Raw genomic sequence first — 23,460 nt, 5'->3', positions numbered from 1 at the left:
TCAGTATGCGATTGGATTTCAGTTGAGAAATTCTTCTGTCTTTTTGTCTCTCTCCAAGTGATTCATGAATGATAATATTAGCCAATCCAAAAATTTTCAGTTCGAGAAAAGCATAACTATTTGATCATCTTACAAATAGAACGTTAATGGAAATAAATGTTTATTTATTGGATCTAACTTGCTTAATTTTTAGTTTGATTGAATTTGAACATTTTAATTAAATATTTCAATTTGTAAAATCAGTTCAGATTTAATAAAAGCATATAGGATATATAATTAAAATTTCATTATTTGAGAAGTGTAGTACAATGTAATAAAGTTACCAAGTTCATAATTTCAAGAGCATAAACAAACAACTAATGTATGTGAAGGATTTTGTAAATGAAGTTACTAAAATCCTAATAAGCACAGCAAAGTTCGATTTACTAGGTTTTTTGCGAAAAATACAGGCATGTCTTAGCTTCTTCAATCTGCCCATTCTCTTTTTGTCTTCTTTTCTTTCCGTTTTTTCGTTAAAACAAACACTATTAGGGATTGCTCTCCATATCTAATAATTCGGTATCAAAGCTCCAAATCTGGATGAAACCCTAATTTCCGTGCTCTAAAAGCAGAAGAAACGACCAACTCACCTCCATGAAATACGTGACAAATCCCATATTGGATAAATATAAAGTAAATGACATGTAATGAGAAATGCGAACAAACCAAAATGGCTGAATCCATTTTTTTTAAAGGTAAATCTATCTCTTTATAAGTCTAAATTATTAAATGAATTTGTTAACGATTTTGACTAATTACTCCTAGCTAGAACTCAGATTCTTAAGCTCTTGAAGAGCAAGCTCTCCTCCTCCATGGGGAGCATGCATGAGCATGAATAGAGGAAAAGTTGGAGGAGACGCGATCTGTTCAAGCACAAAATGAAGATGCACGATTTCTCGCAACACATGGCACAAATTGCTTAAGATAAACTTTGTTGGTAAACCATAACAAGAAAGTTCAAGAAATAAAACCCTAATTATAAACAATTCAGAACTATATATCTCTAATTTCCATTAATTGGGTGCCAATTTAAACATGTAAAATTTAATTAAATGAAATACAATAATTAACCAACACATATAAAAAGTTGCCACCAAGTTAAGCTAATTAATTTCCTACAAAATACAAATACAATAATCAGAAATTTTTTCCAAACAATGATCAATAAACCCGATCTGTCGTCATCAACATCAAAGTAATGATTATGGTGAAAATAGTTGTTGTAATCAAATTAACATCACTAGATTTAAATCCTCCACTCTTCATAGGAATTCTTGTAGGCAATGCACATTCTTCTCCATTGAAATAAACCCTTTTCGGAAATCCATCACCTTTAGCTACATTGATGCCTGGAGTTTGTTTCTTTGTAAAAGAAATCACAGTCTGCTGTTTTCCAGGAACTCTGGGACTGCCTTTTGTGCCATTAGTCTCTCCCATCAAATAATTCAATCCAGGTAAACCTTGAAGAAATATTGTCTTGTTTAACTTGTCTAGTTTAGTACCATTAAATGAATAAACATTTTCATATCCAGCATACGCCTTGCCCATTTGAATTGCAGCAAACCAGTCTTCAAATGGAGTTTCATCCCAGTTGAACAGTGTAATTCTAGCCGTCCATCCAGTTGAATAATCAGAATTCAAATGCCAATTTATACTAACTGGACAATTATCAGGACAAGGTCTAGGTTTGGGAATCTTGAAATGATAAAGCTTAGCCCAAGCGATTGCCTTTGCTGTTCTGTTAGCAAAAGGAACTAATAGTGCTTCTGGTGGTAGATACATACTCTTTGCCGTTTCACTGCAGCCTGTATTATCTTCACAACCGCAAGCGCAGGTGTTGCAGGGAATTGCAGATTCATTATAGTAAGCTGAAAAAGAAACACAACATCTTGATTGTTTCTGTTTCGGGCGCGAAATATTGCAGACTATCTGCCAAGAAGCAACCGCTGTTGTTATAGCTTGTAGGCCACTGGAGACAGGAAATTCTGTTGGATCAACTCTAATGGGCGTGGCACATTTGTACTGCGGATTTAGAAGACCAACAATTTTCCACTTGGATGGCGGTTCAAGAGCCGTTCGATTCATGTTTGGAGGTAATTTATAAACTTGCATTTGGAAAATGCTTCTTGCTTTGGTTTCATCCATTAAAGTAGGCAAAAGAGTACCGTTACGACAACAGTAAGGTAATTTTCCAAGCTTAGAATCATTCTTCATTGTTGCAGGAAGGTCGGAGATGATCGGACTTTTATCGCAGGTCAATACGTTGGAGAAGTCGAAATCTTGATAATATTCACCGGCAGCACCATAAATGCATTGACTTGCGTCTTGTACGCGGACATAGGCTCCTTTCATTGAGGAGATGAACTCGTTGTTTTTCCATACCCAAGTCAAATTCCAATGATCAAGACGACCTAATGGGTGGTTGTTGTCAATGGTGACTTGGGCTTGATAATTGTTGCCATAAGCTTGAAGAACATCATAAATTATGGTGAGGTCACCGTCTTGTCTAGCCATGAATTTCACTGCCTTTTTTGTAGTATTAGTTTTCGGCTTGTACTTGGGATCCTTCTTGCAACATACTTGCATATAGGTTTTTCCTGGTAAAACAAAATGAACCAATTGCCCAGTAAATCTAATAAGGACAACTGACCTAAAATTAGAGTATGATTTTTTTTTTTAAAAAAAAAAAGGAGAGACATAATAAATAATGAGAAAGAATTACCTAGATTCAGTATATAGGTACCGATTACAAACAGTATTTTGGTTTCATACATTGGAAAAAAAATAAAACAGTAATATTTTTTAAAAAAATTTCTTTTGATTGATTTGATATATGATGCACCGAGTGTAAATAAGAAATTCCCACAGATGATAAAGAGTGACAGGTTTTTAAAATGACAATCAACTTATCTACACCCAGTACACAAGCATACATGTACACCAAGCTAATCAATGAAAAAATTTTTTAAAGAATATATTTTTTTATTTTTTAATAAATGGTCACAAATACTCTGGTTTCAACCTTAAAATTATTTTTGATGTATGGATCGAACCAACGAAACTAATTATTTTTTAAAAAGCATTCTGACTTTTTTAAATATATATATATAGTTAGAAATGTCTTCGTTTTCAATAACAATGTTTAATTTCATTGGTTTTGATCCGAACATGATCGTGTTAAACGTAAGTTTTTCCCTTTCAATATACTTTGTATACTAAATTCTAATGCATGACCATTGCGAAAAAAGAAAACACACTAATGCATATGGACGGCAATTAATTTCCCTTTTACGTACCTTTCAGAGTTGGTTTAGGGCACTTATAACCGGCGTTAAGAAGCTTAAGATCCTTTGGCATTGGTACCCTTGTAGGTCGCACTCCAAACTGTGTACCAGTAATCTCTATCTGCGCTGCAATCTGGTTGAAATCTCCGGCAGTATTAATGGAAGTTTTTAAATCCGTTGATGAATCTCCGGTAAAGGTAGTCCCGTTACTAGCATCAACAGGGAAATCAGAATCAAGAACAGTCCCTCCGGTGGCCGAAACCAAAATTTCTTTGTGTTGAAATCCTATATGCATTTTCCATCCCTTGATTTCATATTGTCCGGTATTAACTATGCTTGCCGTGGCCTGAAACGCCCACGCCTGAGCGGTTACGTTCTTTACATGTGGATACTCTTTTGTCCGGGAAGTAAAAGAATATGACAAGAACACACCATTGCAAGTGTTCAGCGCGGGTGGCGGGGCAGCCTGCTTCTCATAATCGTCATTGTCCTGTCCATAGCTCTTATCGAACAAAAAAAATGCATATGCAAGAAAAATTATGATCTTAAAATGCCAAGGAACCTCCATTCCAACTTTGGTCTTCATTTCTTGATTTGTAGTTAAAGAAAGGTTTGGTGGTCGTCGCAATGCCGCGTCCGGAAGTGAACGCGGCGAAAGGTGGAGGAATGGGAGTTGCTAAGAAGGGAAACCGAATTGAGAGTGAGAGAAGAAGGTTATAAATGGGAATAAAAGAAAGAAAAAAAAGACAGAGTCAAGCTAAATTCTGTTCCTCTAGTTTTTTAGCGATTGGTGCGGAGACAAAAATAGAGAGTTTCTTTGAACATAAATGATAACATCGGATCATGTTTTCCTATAATTCATTGTTTATATACACATCTTACACTGCATGAATGTTCCACAAATTTTGTACGGTTTATATTGATTCATTTGAAGGAACGTAGTTTTGGTCTTTGCATGCCACTTCTCCATTGTTATTTTGGGTTGGCTAAGGAACTAATAGTTTTTTTTTTTTTTTTTTTTTTTTAAAGAAAGGTTGTTCATCACTTGCTGTAATATTTGTTTTGATATTCCAATCAATTTAAGTGGTTTTTTTTTTTTTTTTTTTTTTTTTTTTGAAGATGATAAGTGAAAATTTTTATTGTACTAGTTACTTGTACAAATACCTGTCAAAAGTAGTCGGGCTCTATACGAAGATGAATCTCATTCAATAGGGGAGAAAAATGCAATTCATTAGAATTTACTTATAAGTTTGTAATGAGTTAAGCCATTTGTAAGTCACTCATTCCAAAAATTATATACAAACCGAACTTGAATTTTAAAGCCATTTTCAAAAACTTATTATTTTTTTTATATATGTAGGTCCAATTTTTATATATAAAGATTCCATGAACCAGAATAATATCGTGGGCTACACAACAATTGATAATAACTTTTTGTGGTAAAGAAGACTCAAATTTAAGATTCCTCATTCCCTACATCTTTTACAAGAGATAAAAAGACCGATCAGACCATATTTGATCGAAAAAAATTTACTTATTGTCAATCATTAATTACACAAACACAATACATGAAATTAAAAAATATTAAGAATATTCTTAGATTAAAATGCCAAGTGAAGAATTTATTGATTAAATACAAAAGAGTTTTAAACTTATATATATTCAACTCTATCATGTACTTTCCGATTTTGGGGAATTCTATCTAACTACTGCCTAATTTATGCAATGTTATTACCGATCCAATTTATTACATTTGCAATACAACTCTTTAAATGAATCCATTTGTGAAAATTTATGTAAGTGAGCCAAATAAACATTCAGGAATCCTGCATTGTGAGGTCAGGGCATGAAAATACAATTGCTTAAGAAAAAGAACAAAATTACAAAGTTTAGTCCTATGCCCACCTGGATGGCTTACGATTCCATCAGAAAGAACATGATTTGTTAGGAATAACCAGCTTCAGCTTTAGACCCATATACTGTAAAGCTTCATTCATGGTCCTCTTCTTCTTCTTTTCAAAATCTACACCGCTCCAAAGTGTTAATTTTACACGTTTTTATACATTTTGTGGTCAAGCAGCAGTTATCTCCTCCACATTGCTGATTTCGTCATCAAATTGTGCCTTTGGCTCCAAATCTATGAATTGGTTGGACTTACTTGCTAGATGTGAGATGCTAACCCTCCCCTGGCGCTTAATATAGTCAGCAACAGCTTTCATCTCTTCCTGTGAGATGTATATATACTTTCCTCTATCGTCCATCACACCAGAAAGTCTCCCTAACATGAAACATACACATAATGTTAAATAATATGCTGCAGAGAAGTCAATTTTACTCTTATCCCAGAAAATTATAGGGTAAAACACATAATTCATTGTTACTGAACCTTGAGGGCACTACATAATAGAACATATTGGCAATCTGATGATAAGGTGGAGTTATTACATAGCATGTTGATGTATGGAGAAAGAGGCCGCCAGTTATTTCCCAAGACAAAAATTGATCCAAAGGTGATATGTTAGAATCAATATCAGAGACCACAAAAGAAATTATTGTAACTACACCTCGAACAGAAAACACTTGAGACACTAAATGAGAGAAATTTTTCTTCAGCAGTTAAAAGTTGCAAAAATAGTTAAAACATACTCGAAAATAGAAAAAAGATATGGCACAATACATACCCATGCTTTCTAGGGAGGTTATCCGATTAATGCATTCCTGCATTCACCAAAAGAACATGCAAAAATTAGGAAGCTACTTTATTTGCATTAAACCAGAGAGGGAAGAAAATAAAAAGTACATTCATAGTTCCTAATTATTTGGAGCTCCATACGCATGGATACAAGAAACAATACAAGCGGATTGTACAAAAGTGAAATCAATTCCATCATTGTTAAACTCAACTCAACGTCGTTATTCAAAACCAATGAAATTCAATATGCAGATTTCCATTCCATTACTGCAACTAAAGGAGGAAAGTTGAGAGTATACCTGAGTCCTCAGCTTGAATTCCGCAGCAAGATCTTCTAAGGGAACACATTTGTGTTTCTGCAAGATGATATTAAACAAAAGGTAAAGAATAAGATCAGCAGCATGACAACCTGGGTGTAGAAACTTTTTATCTTCTTACCAAAGGCATATTTGTAGACTGTGATTATAACAAACATATGTAGTTACGGATATATAAAGTTAAGATGCATTAAGTTCGAGTTAAATATTCGTATTTTTGCATTTGACTGAAACATTTATTTGCTAGTATAAAATGGAGAAATAGAAAACTAAAAATAGCTGCCACATGTGATTTTGATAAGTTAACAATGGGGAAATTCATGTGCCATGGAAAGTAAAGGATAAAAAACCTGCTGGTAAGAGTAATAACTGCAGGATGCACAGTACCTTTATGTATTCCACAAACTCGGATAACAAATCCTGATTTCCATCTTGCACTTCATTTTCAGTTGTTCCTTCTGCATCAACTGAAAACGCCCCTTTCCATTTCTCAAACTCTAATGCAGCAGCTTCCTCCTCTTTGGCCTTTTGAACCTTGGCTTCTTCTTCCTACATGAATAATAAGCAATCTCTTTAAAAAAGGAACTCAAGTATGAATATTCTAAAATGTTAAAAGAAGAATACCAACCCACCAGCTTCCGCTCCAGAGCCTCACGCTCTTCATCCTTCTTCCTCCGCATTTCTGCATAGCGGTCTTGTTTGGTCAGCCTTGATTCACGTGCAGCATCCTCAGCCTACACAATAATCATATCCAACACAGTGGAGAAAAGTGTTCACATCCCAATAAAAAGAATAAATAAGTAAAAGAGAAAAAAGAAAACAACACCAGGACCATGAAAAATGACAACCAGAAACAGCACTCAGCTTTGATTGCTCATACATTTTAGATCCTCGTCTTTTCTCTTCCCTATTGGCTAATGCTTATGTCTTTAAGGAAGCTTAAATTAAACATCAAAATGACTGGCGTCCATTAGAAAGGAAAAAAGGACAAAAGAAGAAATAAGAACACTAGGACCATGAAATGAATGCAAAAACTAACCATGAAAAATACACTCATTTTTGCTTCTCATACTGCATTGTAGCTTAAATTTACCAAGACAACACTTTTACTTTAAAAGCCCCAAGGTGGAGAATTTTACTTTCACTCGATTCTCAGGTTTCATGGGATTTCCTAATGATCTGGTTGTAATCATAATCATATCATGCATGAAGCAGAAAAAGGAAATACAGATTGACCAAACAACCCAAAGAAAGAGAAAAGTTATGAAATGCTGCACCTGTCTCTGTGCTTCCCGCTCTTGCCGTTTCTTCTCTTTCTTTCTTGAAGCTTTCTCCTCATATTGCTCACCCACATCAGCTTCATCGTCACTTTCAACAGTGTCTGTGTCCAGAATTGCATTTAAGACTTAAAAGAATTTTCTAAATTCCACCAGCATACTTGATGGAAGACAAGAGAAAAGTACATTTCAGATATTGCTGTAAAAAGCATCTCATAATTGTACACAAATAGACGAAAACTAGCAAGAAACAAGATACTACTCCAATATAGATAATATTTTGTGATCATCACAGGTAGTACTTACAAAATGACCGCTTGTTAAAACAAATGAGATACAGTAATCCCTCCATCTCTAGATAAAGTTACACTGTTACAGCATGAACAGAAAAGTTGAACGTGAAAAAGCTTGGGGAGGTTGCATTTATATAATTTGGCTGATATTGGTTGAGAAGCACTTGATGACAGCCTTCTGAAATATAAAATATTTCATTTTTTATTTTCTAGTGTGTTTATGCTGAAACAAATTTTATATAACCAATGTAACTGACAAGACAACCCAAGAAAGACTAGACACTACAACATTTTGAACAACTATGTCAGTCTTCAGGTTTTGCTCATTGACTGATGTTTATGTGCAATATGATGTTCAATGATTTATTCTCATGGGGATTTAATCTTCATGTCAAACATAACAGCATTAATCATAAAGCCCTTTTAGAGTAACTTTCAACAAACCTCACTTGATGTTTTGCCTCGCCTCGCCCCCCCCCCCCCCCCGGGCAAAACCCAAATTTCATCCACTAAAACTAAATCATATGCAAACCGCACAACATGGGAAATGGACCATATTCAATATATCTAATAAAAATATTCACAAACGCAAATTTACAAATGGAATATTGGCATTCAGGTTCAGAAACATACTATGCATTCCAAAAACTAAATGGCAGTAAAGAATGCCTAAATCCGATAGAAAGTGACCAAAAACTTTCTCAAAGAGTCTTGCACAAATACAAATCAATATCATCTTCAAAAAGCAAAAGCAATGTAGAACAGAACATAACAAACCTTCCACAGCAGCTTCTGCAGCTCTTGATGAGCTAGCTCCAGCTGCTGGTCTTCTACGCATCCGCCGAGCACCAGTGGCTCGCACCACAGTTTCCCTCTGCCGAACCTGAAATTCAACCTCAAATACGCCTATTATGGATTTTATTTAACCTTTTAAAATCTCTCAACTAATTATATAAACTCAATTTTAACTTCCAAGACGAGAAATGTCAAATATCTTGATCTCTATCAAATAATAAAAGACCAATACTCTATAAACATGAAAAAAATATTAAAACAGACCTGATGCTCTTCTTGATGTTCATCAGGTGATCCAGAATTCTGACGGCGTTTCCATAAATACAAAGGAATCAGCCCAATGACAAGAAGCATAGAGAGAATAGCAACAAATAATTCCTCCATTTTTCAAATCCTTTCCTGCCACAAAAATTAGTGAATCAAAACAAATAAACAGAACCATAATTTCATTATTAAACTTGAGAATTCGAGTTTCCAGCGAATTTATCGATGACGGAACTAAAACAGAGGGTTATGGAGGGTTTTAAAGAGAGTGAAATTGCGACGGCATACCTTTTGATCCTAACGCGAGGATTGCTGTGAGAATTAAACGCTGCCAAGAAATGTTCCGCGGAAGAGAAGTAGAATTTTGTTAGCAACGTCAACCAGAACGAAACGACGTCGTAATCTTTTTTGCTTGTTTGGGCTTGGGCTGGGGTATTTAGGTTAAAGGCGTCCATAATTCTTGACATGATCTCAGACTCGGTGTGGCCATAAAACAAACATACTGGTTTTTCTATTTTCTTTGCTTATTTTTTCATTTTTTATTAAGATTAAGCTCAAGTTGTTTCCAGAAAGCAACATATCTATTTTAAATATTTTCTAAGAAAAACTAACAGCATATTTATTATCATTTAATTAAAATTTTACAAGATTAATAAAAATAATTTAGAATTGTAGAAATTTTATACTTTAAAATATATTGTTAAATATGGGAAAAACTAAATAAAAATGATAAATTGTAATTTTCGATCACCCATGGTGGTCAGTGATGGTTGGCGACTATGTCGATTAGCTATGGTTAATAACAGTGACTAACAATAGTTAATAATTAATGTAAATATATGTTTATAAAATTATAATAAATTAATCCATATTTTAAAAAAAATTTTCCTCCTTAAAAAAAATTTATTTTCCTATACAATACCTTATTTTTTTTATCAATAAAATATTTTTTATTAATTGATTTTCTTGAACACTCCAATATCTGAAAATCCAGAAAAGATCTGTAGGTGAATTATTTTTTTGAAAACAAATAGGGCCTTAGAATATTTTTTTTTTAATAAAAAAGAAGTTCTTTAATGAGGTTATGTTCCAATCAAAAGATCCAATAAAATTATTTTTTAAAAATAAATAGGGTCTTTTTTTTTTAATAAAAAAGAAGTTATTTAATGATTTTATGTTCCAAACAAAAGATGAGATAGAATCGTACGTTAAGATATAATATAATAATAAGTATATATACAATCCGATCGAGTTTGAATCCCCCTCCACCAATATTTAATAAAAAAAAAAATCAGATAGAATCATATTTTAACATTGTCCGTCTTTTAATACACGATAAATTTAATAAATCCCTGCTTGCTACTGCAATTAACGGATATGAAAAGAGGGGTTTGAGAGGCCATTCTGATTTTTAGTTAGTTTGACAATTCTAATAATGCAAATGGCTAGTAGTTTTTACCCAAGATGAAATTTCAACTTGGAGGGAGAAGTTTTTTCTTGCTTAGAAAGGATAGAAACAAGTTTCTGACCCCATATCGAACTGACAGGAGTCAAATTTTTCCCATTGAGGAATCACATTTTATACTGTTACAGAGATGATCACGGGGCAAAAATTTTATACCTCACATGCATTGTTACTTCAACTAATAAATTATATCCTCTAATCGATTTATTTACTTCGACTCCCAACTTCACACCGTTGTATAATATATATATATAGAGGTCTGTGCGGTAAACAGAACTGCTCCTATTACAATTTGCAAATGATCCAAGGACATGCAGATACTGGACTGAAAGACAATAACCCACAAAGGAATTTAGAGAAAAAAAAAAAAAAGAAGCAACCAAGGGAGAACACCAATGGTTTTCCACCAGCAAAGTTCGAGATACCAAGATTACTATTAACAAAATGATGAAACCAAATCCATTTGGTTCTCTCTCCCCAGATACATTTCTACAAAACCAAACCCGTGTTTACATTCTATTATTTATCTGATATCTCATTTTATGTAATCTTCTTCTGCTGCTGCTGCTGCTGCTGCTCTTTCCACCATTCAAGCATCGGCTATATCAGCAGATTCAGCTGCAGCAAGCATCAACTCTGGGTGGATGGTGAATGTTCCATCGAGCGCGTTGGGCAGCCCCAATGCCTTCAAGGCAAGGTGAGCTGCTTTCTGCCCTGATATCATCATAGCTCCAAATGTTGGTCCCTGCATCACCAATGTGCATCATGAATCAAATCAGAAAAACTCCTCCCTTTATGTGCCAATTGCCAAACAATCACTAATTAAAGCATTTTTAGAACATCCCAAAAGGAAAACATAACCACCAAACAGGGGAAATGAAAAAGTTACCATTCTTGGAGCACCATCAATCTCAGCAACTTCCATGCCAGTAACAATCATTCCAGGCACAATCTCCCTAGTAAGCCTAACAATAGCATCTTCAGCAGTATTCATATCAAGAGCTTTCATTCCTGGAACACTCTCGATCATACCAATGCTCTTAAGTCTCTTCACTCCAGTGGCACCAAAGGGTCCGTCATGGCCACAAGAACTCACAACCACCTTAGCCTCCATCACATTAGGGTCCATACAAGACTGTGTGTCATGGTTCATTGACACTAGAGCCCAATTGGTAACCACCCCACCAACTCTACCATTTTTCACTATCAAGTCCTCAGCCGCCACAGCATTGAAAAGCTTGACATTAGGACGGGCAAGGAGCTTGCTCATGATTGTGGAGGTAAACAGGGCAGCGTGCTTGATTACAACATAGTTGTCTGCTTCATCGTATTCAATGTCCAGTTCATCCAGGAAAAGATGAGCAGGTTTCCTTACAATCTGACAAAACAAACAGATAAATATGAAATTAGTGTAGAATTAATTTATGTTTATTTAATAATCTCCCTCCTGATATACTTAAAATAAAGAATAATGATTTTTTACACGATATATTCAATCTGAGAGATCCCAGGAAGGGCTAATAAAATAATTCCATTAAAATATATATGTATATATATTTGGATTACCATGGCAGAGAAGAGCTGGCCACCGAGCCAAGCGCCACCACCAGGGCTAACAGATTGCTCAACGATGGCGACTTTAACAGATGGATTCTTACTGAGCTCATAAGCACATGAGAGCCCAGCAGAACCGGCACCTACAATCACTACATCGGTATCGGCGTGAGTCACCATGTCTGTCATGTATCTGCGCGTCATCTCACGGGACACTATGGATTCCTTGATTGGGTCAAATCTAAAACTGTTCAAATTGTACTGTGGAACGGATGATGATGGTGTGTTCGCCGACATAGAAATTGAAACTCCGTTTGATTTTGTTGGTTGCATGCGGAGAGAAGGTGGTGCCGCAGCCACCGGAGTGCCATAGAAGGCGGAGGAATCAAAGAGAGAGCTCTTTGTGGATAGAGATGTGAGAGCTGTAGCCATGGTTGCCATGGTCGGTTCTAGAAACGACGAGGCGTTTTGTGTTTTAAAAGGAAGGTTTTGTTGAGGAAGGAAGGATGAGATGGAAGCGAGAAGTGGAGATAGTTGGTATTTATGGAGATAGAAATGTAGGATGTGGAGACCACTGATCCCACTGAGAATTATATTTTATAGGGTAAAAAAGATCTCAGCCGTTGAATCATAGTGGGATCACGCGAGATCCTTAGAATTATCCTAACATATAACGCCGTCAAATGATCAAAAAATAAAGAAATGAAAAATACAATAAAATGAAAACATAAAGATAAACTGGATATTTTAGTCATTCTACAACAGGTAAAAAGCATAGAATGCGTGATTAAGCTGATAGGTAGACGTCCATTACCTTTTAGTGTTTTCACTTCTGCGATTGTACCGAATGTTTTTAGAATTGAGTTGGGTTTTTTTTTTTAAACATTAAATATCATAACATTTATGGTTTTATAGATATTAATCCTGTTTTGGGTTTAACCATTCGGTGTCTAAAGTATTTTTGCCTGATTAATTTGCACAAACAGGCTGATTAATTTGTACTGAACAAGCCCATAAAAAGGAGAAAAACTCACATTCTCAAGTATTTAAAAAGACTTTTATATCTAGGGTTTAAACTCGAAATCTTAAGAGTATTCGCCATTTCATCTCACCCCTTAGGTGTATTAATTAAATTTTTTTTTAGTAATCAATTCTCATTATTTTTTTTTCGAATTTAGCCAATGTTTGTTTATATCATTTTAAATTAAACAACTATTTTTAATTTAAACCATTATATAAATAATTACTAATTAAAAGCTAATAGCTAACACGTAATTGCTAATACATATTGAAGGCACGTTGAACAACACTACTATTTATGTTATTCATATTGTTAACTAACTTAGCCTTTATAATACTTCTTGGAGATTCTTTTCAAAAATAAATAAATAATAGTTCTCGGTGATTGAAAGAGTAAATTATGAAAGGTTTACTCACTATAATATTTAGGTCATTTTCGATGAATTAGTTGTTTTAATATCTGTTAATTATTTAAATGATCAGTAAAATTAATTACTTTAATAATTATTAGCTATTTTAATAATTGTCAATTGATTAATTAACGTTTCAAAAAATGTTAGAAAAAAATAACATTTCACAATCCATTCTCTTAAACTCTAAATACTAATATAAATGTTCCTTTAAAAATACACTAGTATAAACTATAAACTTTCTGTCTCCAAACAATATAAATAATAGTAGTAATATTTTAATATAGTCAAAACTCTAAATGTTAATCTCTTCATACACAAATATAATTATTTCAGTATAGTTTCATTTTGAGAATACTTGGGAGTAATTAATAAAATTTTCTAATTTTATTTTATTTATATTATTAAAAATATTTATCTTTATAATTTTTTTAAAAAGTAATTTGTCAAATTTAATGAATATTACATTATAATTCAATAGAATTAATTATTTTCTTAATCATAATGCAATATCTTTAAACAATTATATTTATTGTTTATGGACGAGAAACTACATGAAAAATTATTCCACTAATAGAACATCTCAGCTACTACAACAGAAAATATTAAATTAAAGCAATTTAATTTACTTGTCATCTAAAGAGAAATACATTTATTTGGTTTATATTGAAAGGAGGAGAGGATTTTGGGAGAGAAATACTCTTTTTTTTTTTTTTTTCATTTCTTTAAGCTACGCTAGCCGGAAGTGCTCTCCACGGATTGAAACGGACGTTAAACAATACAAATGTTACCCAACGGCTAAAAGTGTAGAAAGCAGGGAAGAATGCAGGAGAAGGATGTAGATTATAAAAACCACGATAAAGCAAGGTGGAAATATCCCGTGAAGACGGAAATATCCGGCGGACAGGTGCAAGCAGATAGGATTCGAAGGGTCTAGAACGCTTGCAAGTGGCTTTCATGCACTTTGTTTTTGTTTTTTTTTTTTTCTCTTTTGTTGTGTGTTTTATGTGTATATGTTTGTCGTTTCATGAATGTGTGGTGCGTTTGCTGCCCCTTTTGTGATATTTTGCCATCAGAAAGGTCAATTTCGTGGGTCATCTTCTTTTGTCGCTATTGTTTGATGCTATGCGATGAGAGATGCGCCAATTGAGGAGCCCTCCATTGATATCTTTGGAAAAGAAAAGGCAAAAAAAATAAAAAAGGAAAATAAGGGAAAAAGAAATTTTTCTGTGTTTGAAAATAAAATAAAATTGTTGTCCCTTTATTATAAAATCAGTTTGGATCTTTTTGGTAAAAGGTTAATCACATGTTATGTTATAAATTGTGACATAATAATACATGTATACACTTTATTTTTTTAATAAATATATTGTTTTCTATTTAACATATTATATAAATAAAATTTTTGTAATTAAATTGAATAATATTTGATACTAATAACAAAATGAACAAATAAAAATATTAATTTCAAAAAATTTATTAAAAATTATTGTTATACACTTTTTAAAGAAAAACTATTATTATAAGATTAACGGTCTAACGTAATATAATTATGAATCAGTTAGCAATTAATAAAAAAAACTTTAAAATAGCTATTCAGTATAATTAGTTAAAGATGTCAAAATAAGTCATGATATGAGAACACAATGTACATAACACATAAATTAAATGAATTAAACTTAAATCTACATGGATTGTTAGATGGGTGATTCATTTAAACTCGTGTCACATATGAGTAACTTGTATATAACACGAGTTCAAATGGATCACACAACTAATCCATTCGTTCAAAGATAAAAATATAATATGTATATATAAATATACGTTGGGCGAATTATGCAAATTTTACATATTATGCATGTCGGGTTTTTCACTTATATATACAACTCATTTTTAATTAAATTTTGACTCATACATAATAAATTAATAAAACGAATCACACGTATACTTGTATCACTTGTTCAATTTTCATGTTATATTCATATTTGAATATTTGATATAATTATCATACGAATCGTGTTCACATCAACCATAATCTTGTCACATGTTAAATGGACCTATATTAACACACTTAGATTTAATTGGTCTTTCCATATATTTGCGAAGTAATAAATTTCAAGTTCGGAATCTCTCGATAATCCCATTGTATAGTGCATAGAATCCCGTTCATTTCAACATTCACAAATTTAATTGATTTTTCCATACATGTGCGGAGTAGAAAATTTCAAACTCAAAATTTTACCCATGTTGTGTGGCCAGACATTCTTTCTGTCTGTCCTCGCAATAAATAAAGAAAAAACTTCAATTGGGACTCCTGTTAAATAGTAGAAGTATTAAAATCTCACACACGCATTGTTGTAATTTTCTCTATTTTATCCTTTTTTGTTTGTGTTTTTTTTTTTTGTAAAAACAATTTCTCCATGTCAAAGAGGAAATTTCGAGAGACAAAACAATCCCTTTCCTCCTCCTTTTCACTTGGCTTTTTATGATAAGGATTATCTTTTAAAAAAATTTTATCTAAACCGAATTTACGATCCATTAATGGATTCAATTAATAAAAATAAAAATTTTTATTAAAATAAATGTATTTTTAACTATACAGCAAAAAAAAAAAAAAAAAAAACATTTTAATAAATTTTTACTGTGATTGATTTCATCTATAAGTGTAATTATATATTCAATGTACGTAGATAATTTCCTTGTCTTTTTTCCTATAAGATGGCTCCTTACGAAAATTTGCAGATGATACAATGGAGAGATGATATCATGCACATGGCAATAAGATTTATCGTGTTCAATAAAAACAAAAATAACACCAAAACTTCAATAAATTCTGAACATCCTCTTCTGCAAATCAAATCGTACTTCCATGAAAGAAAAAATCGTACTCATCACCAACGTAAATACATATCAAACTCGTACATAAAAGGACGTGATAGTGTCATAACTAACGTTTTAAAATTTAAAAGTGAATTTACGTAATAAAATATAAAGGACCGTATGAATTGAAATTGACTTGCTCAGAAAGATATTTATGAATCAAATCATTAAAGAATGAATTTTTTTTTTTTTTTTTGTATTTTTTCTGTTTTTGACATACCAGGAACCCTTTTTCTCGTTTTTCGCCCCTTTCAATGATATAAATGGGCCTGGACAGTTTAGTACAGTATGGACCTTTAAGCCCATAGCAACCTCCAGCCTACGAATGAACAAGGGGCCTCTTCTCAAAATCCAGGAAAAGAAAACCGGAGTGTGAAGGTGAAGCATCACTGCCAGCCACTTCAGGCTGTAGACAGTGCGTGCATGCATGCATGGAACGCTAACTTTAACTTGTCCTTTTCTATGAAAAGAACATATCAGTTGACATCCGTATTGAAAAGGACATAGCCCGAGTGGAAGTTTAGTTGGAGTGATTTTGATTTGAGTGCAAAACCCTTAGATACAGAAAATTTTCTTTTAATGTAGAGTACCCAGGCTAATCGAAGATATAACTATAGTTCAAACGGTATTCAAAAATATGTTCTCGTTGCAATATGTTTCATTGAGGGTATTGACCTGTTAATTATAGGAATATTTCAAAATCTAAAACAATTATGTAACCATCGATTCAAAATAGTTTCAATTTTTCCAATTTTACAAACCATAAATGAACCAAATCTTCAATAACGTGATTTTAGATCAATCTTATACATCATGATCTTCGATCCCTTTATACTTGCTTCAACAATTTCAACTGCTCATTAACCAGAAAAGGGAAGATCCATATCACAATTTACTCCCTTCAGAAGCAAATGAACTTATCATAATTTACTCCCTTCCGAAGCAAATGAACCAAATTTCAACAATTTCAACTGTTAATCAAAAACATATCGCAGCAATTTACTCCCTTCCGAAGCAAATGAACTTATCATTTCACAATTTCAATTAAAAGAAATGTAAGTAGCACATTTGCAAGTTAAATTAAATTACATCAGAGCATACTAGACCCAACCAAAAACACAACCATCAAAACAATATCATTGCCAAGCTCTCTCAAGACCACGAATCTCAAAAGGCAACCCTAACTTCCAATCCATCCACATCTAGATAATCAAACCATATGATAAAAAGCAGGAATCTTTTAGAAAATTGCATCCAAAAGGAAAAGAAATATATTCTCACAGTTCAACTTCTTATAACAGTAACCATTCAGAAGAGAGGAGCTTACAGACACATTTGCCATCATCATCATCCCACACAGAACCAGCTTATAGAAAATAAATAACTTAAAACAGATCTTTTATGTCATATCAAACCAACATGACTAGGGATTTAGCAGCTTAAATAGATTCTAAAGTTCAAACAATTTCCGCACCAACATAGGAGGGGAATGCACCAGGCAGAGAATTGAGTTACTGGAACTCAGAAACCATGGATTTTTATATTTTCCTTCTTCACAATGCCAGCCTGTAAAACAAAATATTAAAATGTTAAAAAAATTTAATGCACTAGACAATCACAACAACAGAAGATTAACAAAAGACTTCATAGCTAAAAGAGTAATTGCGAGAGATTAAAATTACTTGGACAAGGAAGGTAGATACGTTCTTCCGCTGATCACCTTGAAGTTGAATAACCTATAGAAACACATCGACATGAGAAGCCATTTAAGATGGAAATAGACAATTGATTGTTGATGGGTTAAACACACACCTGCCCTAATTCAGGGTCCTGTACTACAGTGCCATTGCAGCAGAATTCCTTCTTGAGATCCTTGAGTATCTTGTTGTAGCTGAATTCCTTCTTCAAACCCTGCACAGTAGTCAAGCTTTTCCTACCATTCCGTTGCTGTATACGGATATGCACATACTCTTTTGCCCCAGCACCAGAGTCTTCAGCATTTGCATCAGCAAAAGGATCTGCAATAACAAAATATAAATTCGATTGTCATATGCATCAGTGCAAGTGCAAATGAGAGAGAAGTTTTTAGTATATAGATCTTCACTGTGTTTTCATAATTATGAAACATTCATAAATTGTACTGGAATTCCAAAACCAAGCTCATCTTATATTTAACAAGGTTGGTTTTGAGAAGTCATCAATTTACTAAGAACAGAAGATCAAAATTGAATTCACCAGCTGTTTCATGAAGCTAGCTTACCAAAGGTAGTAGGAATCTGGGCTTCGAGCTCAGACATGAAACTTAGCTTATCAAGGAAGCCTAACAACCAGAATGCTCAGACCTGAAATAGGACATGCAATCCATGTCAATGAAGATTAAAACTTACGTACTACAATTATGTAATAGATTTTCTGAAAGACAAAAGTTCCTGCACTTTTTATAATATTTCCCAGCCCAATAGCATAAACTTTTAAGCAACAAATATTAAATCAGTCTGTCTGTCTATAAGATGGTCTAAAGCTAAAGGAATTTTCCAACTGTAAGTAAAACCAACAAATTAGTGAATGTTCTTTAATATATACATATATAAGCCTATTACAGCACAAATCAATATGGAATTGACAAACTCAAATTAAAATATGAACAGCCACTAAAACAAATCAAGTTACAAAGTTAGCCATTATTTATCTCAAAGCAGAAAAGTACCAACAAAAGCACCATCAAAAGAAATAGATTCCAGCCACATACATATTCAATTTGGAGAAAAAAAAAAGAGAAAGAAAGACCACGTAGAAGGGCCACAGATGATAAATACAAACGACACCAAGAACAGATCGCATCAAGGACATAATCTACTCAAAAAAAAAAAAAAAAAAAAAAAAAAAACCAAGAAAGAAACAAAACCATGAGTGCAATCAAACTCCTGAAGAACATAAGAGCCAGATCACATAAACAGATGCCAAATAGAAATTAAGCATTTAATGAAATCACCAAAATTACCCATAAAATAAATAGAAAAGATCACATAATAAATTCCTATGATAATCAAGAAATAAAGCCCCAACTTAACATTAACATCAGCAGAAAATATTCAAATCTAACAATCAATAATAACCTAGGACTAAATAAAAATCAAAATTCAAATTACATATTCAATCGTAGGCCCATAATAATCAAAATCCCCCCAAAAAAACCGATCTTCAAATGAACTTTGAACAAGCAAAAAGAAACTATTTTCAACAAGGAAACCCAAAATTCAAATAAATTGAACGAAAATGAAATAAGCAGATCTAATAGAAGAGAAAAGGATTACCTGATCCGAGGATTAGGGCTTCACGATGAAGAAATTAGATAGGAAGGGAAACCCTAAAATCAGATGAAGTCTAAGCTCTCTCCGTATGTTGTTCGGGTCGCGAGGAAATGAGAGAGAGAGTGATCTTGAAGGCAGATATATTGATTTAAAAGAGTGGACTCTATTTTTTATTTTTTTTAAAAAATTAATTAAAAGGTCGGTTTTGTTATTTTAATTAAATTGCACACACTTTAACGTAGAGACAGAGGGGCGCTTATTGCTTAGTTTACTTCTAAGAGTGAGATTCAGTGGAGCACGCGCGAGGTGGGTCGTTTCGATTGGAATAGTCTAATACGTGGCAGTTAGATAAAGCGATTAGAGAAGTTTCCTTGATGAGACGAGTGTGAAATAAAAAGGGTAAAATTGTCTGTAGGGTAGAATTCGAAGGTCGAGGAAAAAACGTTGTGCTTTACTACTTTTGTTCGGATAGACATGTCCAAGTGAAAATACGTAGCGTAGATGCAAAGCTATTAACCAAACGACGACGTTTGATGTCCTATACCATGATGTGATGTTCAACGACTCTGATGTGCCGGTCTAATGATGCCGTTTCAATTATAGCTGAGAGAGCGTTAGGGTCCGGTTTGATTTGGTTTGGTTTTCTTTTGAAGTAATAATCCAACCAAACTTAAAATGCATTGAAATCAAATCAAACCATCAAAAACATAAAATAAAATCTTTAGCGCAGCTTCATTGATTTGATTCCATTTAATAATATAAAAGGAAAGGAAAGAAATTAAACCGTTTCCTTTATCTAGTTAACAAGAAAAAAAAAAATTGTCAAACATGAAAAATTAATTAATATCAAACGATGATATAAAACACATCTTTATAACTTTTTTACACATTTATTTTGAGCAATTCAGAAAAAATAATATGTTCAATAAGACATTAATTAACTTATTGATATATAATTAAAATATTGATCTATTTCTATATTTATTAGTTAAAGAAATATAAACTATAGTTTCACCCATATATAATTTATACATAATGTGTAATAATATATTTTTCATAAATTAACATATGAATTTCTCATAAATAACTGTATAAATTACCTAACTAATATGAAATTGTGATATAATTATTATCCAATATAAATTGAGTAATGCAAAAGCAATTTTCATTTAAATTGAATTAAATATTTATCATTTAAAAGTGTGTGTGTGTATATACATATATATATATATCTATATATGCACACTCATGGTTAGGACGGACGTATATGGTATTTCATACCCTTGCTCAAGAACCCTTACCCTTATATTATTATTATATACCCTAAAAAACAATGAAAAGAGTAAAGCAAGAGCATCTAATGATGAGTCATCAGAGATTCGCTCACAGTGAAAATCTACGTGTATCCCTTAAATCTACGTGTAAACCTAAACTGACCATCTTCCAAACCAATCTCTGATCATCTCATGAACACGTACTCACCATGCACGCCTCTGACCATCCTATAAGTACCCTTCTTCACCACCATGACTCCCTCGCCCATCAAACCCAAATTCATTTCACTCTTCTTATGTAAAATCAACCATGGCTAAGCTCACCATCCTCTTAGCCTCCTTCATAGCCCTCCTCTTCCTCGTCGACGCCTCCATCTACCGAACCACCCTCATCACCGACGAAAACGACGATAACCAATTCCCGCCATACGACCGCCCAACAAGCTGTCAACAGCAAATCCAATCACAGCAAAGGTTAAGAGCATGCCAGCAGTATCTCCGGCAACAAACTGGCTCCCCCTGGGGCCGTCGTTTCGACAACGAGGAAAATCAGATGGAGCGAGAAGAGTGCTGCAGACAGCTTCAAAGAATGGAAGCTCGGTGCCGGTGCGACGGTCTCCGACAGGCTATTGATCAGCTACAGAGGCGTGGAATCCTTGGGGGCCAGGATGTCCGTGAGGCGTACATGTTAGCTAGGCAATTGCCGTCGGAATGCGGCGTTTCACCAAGGCAATGCCATTTCGGGACACGGTGGTGGTTCTAAAAGAGTGGTGGACGTAAGGTGGCAAGGCGTAGGATAAATGCTGTACTGGTAGAAGAATAAAAGTCACAGCTCTGGTGGTTTTGCTAGAGATTTGAGTGATTTTGTTATTAGTGAAAATAAAAAATTATAAGCACATTATGGTGCGTAGTTAATAATAATTAAATAGAATGCTGAGTTTATGTATGTACTCTTTTTGTCTTGATGAGGCTATATATATATGTATGTTATGCTGTTAATTATTGATAATAATGTTATTATTATTATGAATAATCAGCCAGGCTGCTTATAATGTTGTTGTTCTCTACATAGAAATTTTTTTTCTTTTAAGGATTAAATTTGCCAAATTTCAGTCTATGGTTTCCATTCATGAATAGTCAGAAATACCTTTCTTTCGATATATTTTTTTTTCAATAAAAAATTATTTCTTATTAATTTGGTCAATGAATAAGTCTACAAACTGAATATAGATAAGTGAATTCCAAAATATAGATAAGTGAATTCCAAGATTTAGAAAAAAATATATGAAGAAGGATGGTATTTTAAAAAAGTCCAGAGAGTCCAACCTGGTTATTGAATCATGTTACATTGTAAGTCATGTTTTTAAGTTTGCTGAATATTATTGGTGATTGTCATTTGACCCAAAAAACTGAGTTCATTCATAAGCCAAGTTGGTAGGTGTTGACTAGTTGGTTTGAACCCTGTACGTTGCTTAAGGATCATCCAGCGCTTCAGGACCAACTATAAGGCCAAGGTGGCTCGACCAACTGTAAGGCCGAGCCACATCCAGCGCTTCAGGACCAACTATAAGGCCAAGGTGGCTCGACCAACTATAAGGCCGAGCCACATTAACGGCTGGAAAAAGCCCAGGCCCGCTTACAGAAAATGGAAATAGAAGCAAATCAATTTCAAATGAATGGATATTCTGATATAGAGCGAGAAAAGTTGAATTTGATTAATCCAACTTCTAAACTTTAGAACAAATGAAATCATGGACGTTGCTTAAGGATCCAGCGTCAGCGCTTCGGGAACAATCGGTAGTTGGTAACTAAATCATCTCAATTGAATATTCCTCAAGCAGAAAGCCACATTGTTTTTATGTTCATTGAATATTCATTGATAATTTAGAAATGTTCTCTTTTAATTATGAAGTGAGTCAAGCGATAGAATGTTTTTAATATAATTGAAGATTTTAGGCATGTAACATCAGAGAATTCAATTTATAGAAAAGCACTTAATAAGAACAGTAGCTACAAATCTTAATGCGACAAAATTTCATATTTAAAAGGTTTGATCCATAGGAAAGTGTTTATAAAGAGAAGCAATTATAAACTCCGAAACTATCGAAACATATTTATTCAAAGATGCTTATAAATTCTGAAATCAAATTGGTTTTGTATTCAACAAGGTATATAAGCATTGAAATGTACTAAAAAAAAAAAAGAAAGAAAGAAACTGGATATTCGTAACACAAGTTCTTACATTAACTCCCGGAAATTGAACAATTTGTCATTGGTGGAGTCATTAGACATATTTTCAGTAAGACAAAACCAAAAGCAATTTTTGAATCCGATTCAATTAACAAGGGGCTTGACTTTAAAGAAGATGAAGCAAAAATTAAATGTGAACAACTTAATACAAGGCCAAAACCTCAGCTTCGTTCAAGAAATTTATTTCTACATGTAGAAAATAAAGTTTAAAATTTTATATTTATTTTTCTTTTTTCCAAAATATATAAATGAATTTCTATTTTTAGACCATTTGGTCACATTATTGTAAATTCATGGAACCTTTGGATGATAAACAAATTTTCTAATATACAACA

The 23,460-nt window shown here is 33.3% G+C and overlaps 5 protein-coding genes across 5 annotated transcripts; 1 reads left to right on the top strand and 4 right to left on the bottom strand.

Moving 5' to 3' along the window:
- Positions 1-1,037: 1,037 nt before the first annotated feature.
- Positions 1,038-4,168, bottom strand: LOC149495030 (COBRA-like protein 10). Its single transcript, XM_089724151.1, has 2 exons — positions 3,336-4,168; positions 1,038-2,636 (listed from the first exon to the last, which is right to left on the bottom strand). The coding sequence occupies exons 1-2, from the start codon at positions 3,907-3,909 to the stop codon at positions 1,201-1,203; spliced, it is 2,010 nt and encodes a 669-aa protein (XP_089580277.1). The 5' UTR covers positions 3,910-4,168; the 3' UTR covers positions 1,038-1,200.
- A 922-nt stretch (positions 4,169-5,090) lies between these two features.
- On the bottom strand, positions 5,091-9,401 carry LOC105632895 (DDRGK domain protein). The gene is made up of 9 exons (XM_012215362.4): positions 9,250-9,401; positions 8,962-9,096; positions 8,680-8,785; positions 7,610-7,713; positions 6,965-7,066; positions 6,720-6,881; positions 6,315-6,371; positions 6,005-6,041; positions 5,091-5,601 (listed from the first exon to the last, which is right to left on the bottom strand). Exons 2-9 carry the CDS (start codon positions 9,079-9,081, stop codon positions 5,396-5,398), a joined length of 894 nt encoding a protein of 297 aa, XP_012070752.3. The 5' UTR covers positions 9,082-9,096; positions 9,250-9,401; the 3' UTR covers positions 5,091-5,395.
- Positions 9,402-10,688: 1,287 nt separating this feature from the next.
- Positions 10,689-12,502, bottom strand: THI1 (thiazole biosynthetic enzyme, chloroplast (ARA6) (THI1) (THI4)). The gene is made up of 3 exons (XM_012215361.4): positions 11,993-12,502; positions 11,316-11,804; positions 10,689-11,171 (listed from the first exon to the last, which is right to left on the bottom strand). Exons 1-3 carry the CDS (start codon positions 12,419-12,421, stop codon positions 11,016-11,018), a joined length of 1,074 nt encoding a protein of 357 aa, XP_012070751.1. The 5' UTR covers positions 12,422-12,502; the 3' UTR covers positions 10,689-11,015.
- Positions 12,503-17,528: 5,026 nt separating this feature from the next.
- LOC105632893 (protein translation factor SUI1 homolog 2) lies at positions 17,529-19,767 on the bottom strand. The gene is made up of 5 exons (XM_012215359.4): positions 19,605-19,767; positions 18,551-18,632; positions 18,103-18,308; positions 17,973-18,026; positions 17,529-17,856 (listed from the first exon to the last, which is right to left on the bottom strand). The coding sequence occupies exons 2-5, from the start codon at positions 18,585-18,587 to the stop codon at positions 17,812-17,814; spliced, it is 342 nt and encodes a 113-aa protein (XP_012070749.1). The 5' UTR covers positions 18,588-18,632; positions 19,605-19,767; the 3' UTR covers positions 17,529-17,811.
- A 1,369-nt stretch (positions 19,768-21,136) lies between these two features.
- Positions 21,137-21,821, top strand: 2S (2S albumin-like). Its single transcript, NM_001308754.1, has one exon. The coding sequence runs from the start codon at positions 21,186-21,188 to the stop codon at positions 21,636-21,638; it is 453 nt and encodes a 150-aa protein (NP_001295683.1). The 5' UTR covers positions 21,137-21,185; the 3' UTR covers positions 21,639-21,821.
- The last annotated feature ends 1,639 nt before the right edge of the window (positions 21,822-23,460 follow it).

This window comes from Jatropha curcas, chromosome 7, assembly GCF_041381405.1.
Source record: "Jatropha curcas cultivar XTBG-Jc1 chromosome 7, XTBG_Jcur_1.0, whole genome shotgun sequence".
Taxonomy (NCBI): Eukaryota; Viridiplantae; Streptophyta; class Magnoliopsida; order Malpighiales; family Euphorbiaceae; genus Jatropha; species Jatropha curcas.
Note: the sequence above shows the minus strand (reverse complement) of the source record. Positions and strands in the feature narration are given on the sequence as shown.

What these genes read in the sequence shown, in the direction of transcription:
- LOC149495030 (XM_089724151.1), bottom strand. Translation starts at nt 3,909, where the DNA reads ATGAAGACCAAAGTTGGAATGGAGGTTCCTTGGCATTTTAAGATCATA. An exon ending in CCCTAAACCAACTCTGAAAG is followed by an intron (nt 2,637 to 3,335) that starts GTACGTAAAAGG and finishes TTGTTTTACCAG; the next exon opens with GAAAAACCTATATGCAAGTA.
- LOC105632895 (XM_012215362.4), bottom strand. Translation starts at nt 9,081, where the DNA reads ATGGAGGAATTATTTGTTGCTATTCTCTCTATGCTTCTTGTCATTGGG. An exon ending in TGCAGAAGCTGCTGTGGAAG is followed by an intron (nt 7,714 to 8,679) that starts GTTTGTTATGTT and finishes TTCTGGACACAG; the next exon opens with ACACTGTTGAAAGTGACGAT. An exon ending in AGTTTGTGGAATACATAAAG is followed by an intron (nt 6,372 to 6,719) that starts GTACTGTGCATC and finishes ATCATCTTGCAG; the next exon opens with AAACACAAATGTGTTCCCTT.
- THI1 (XM_012215361.4), bottom strand. Translation starts at nt 12,421, where the DNA reads ATGGCAACCATGGCTACAGCTCTCACATCTCTATCCACAAAGAGCTCT. An exon ending in GCCAGCTCTTCTCTGCCATG is followed by an intron (nt 11,805 to 11,992) that starts GTAATCCAAATA and finishes TTGTTTTGTCAG; the next exon opens with ATTGTAAGGAAACCTGCTCA. An exon ending in TTGATGGTGCTCCAAGAATG is followed by an intron (nt 11,172 to 11,315) that starts GTAACTTTTTCA and finishes TTGGTGATGCAG; the next exon opens with GGACCAACATTTGGAGCTAT.
- LOC105632893 (XM_012215359.4), bottom strand. Translation starts at nt 18,587, where the DNA reads ATGTCTGAGCTCGAAGCCCAGATTCCTACTACCTTTG. An exon ending in CCAGATTCCTACTACCTTTG is followed by an intron (nt 18,309 to 18,550) that starts GTAAGCTAGCTT and finishes TTGTTATTGCAG; the next exon opens with ATCCTTTTGCTGATGCAAAT. An exon ending in TATCTACCTTCCTTGTCCAA is followed by an intron (nt 17,857 to 17,972) that starts GTAATTTTAATC and finishes TTTGTTTTACAG; the next exon opens with GCTGGCATTGTGAAGAAGGA.
- 2S (NM_001308754.1), top strand. Translation starts at nt 21,186, where the DNA reads ATGGCTAAGCTCACCATCCTCTTAGCCTCCTTCATAGCCCTCCTCTTC.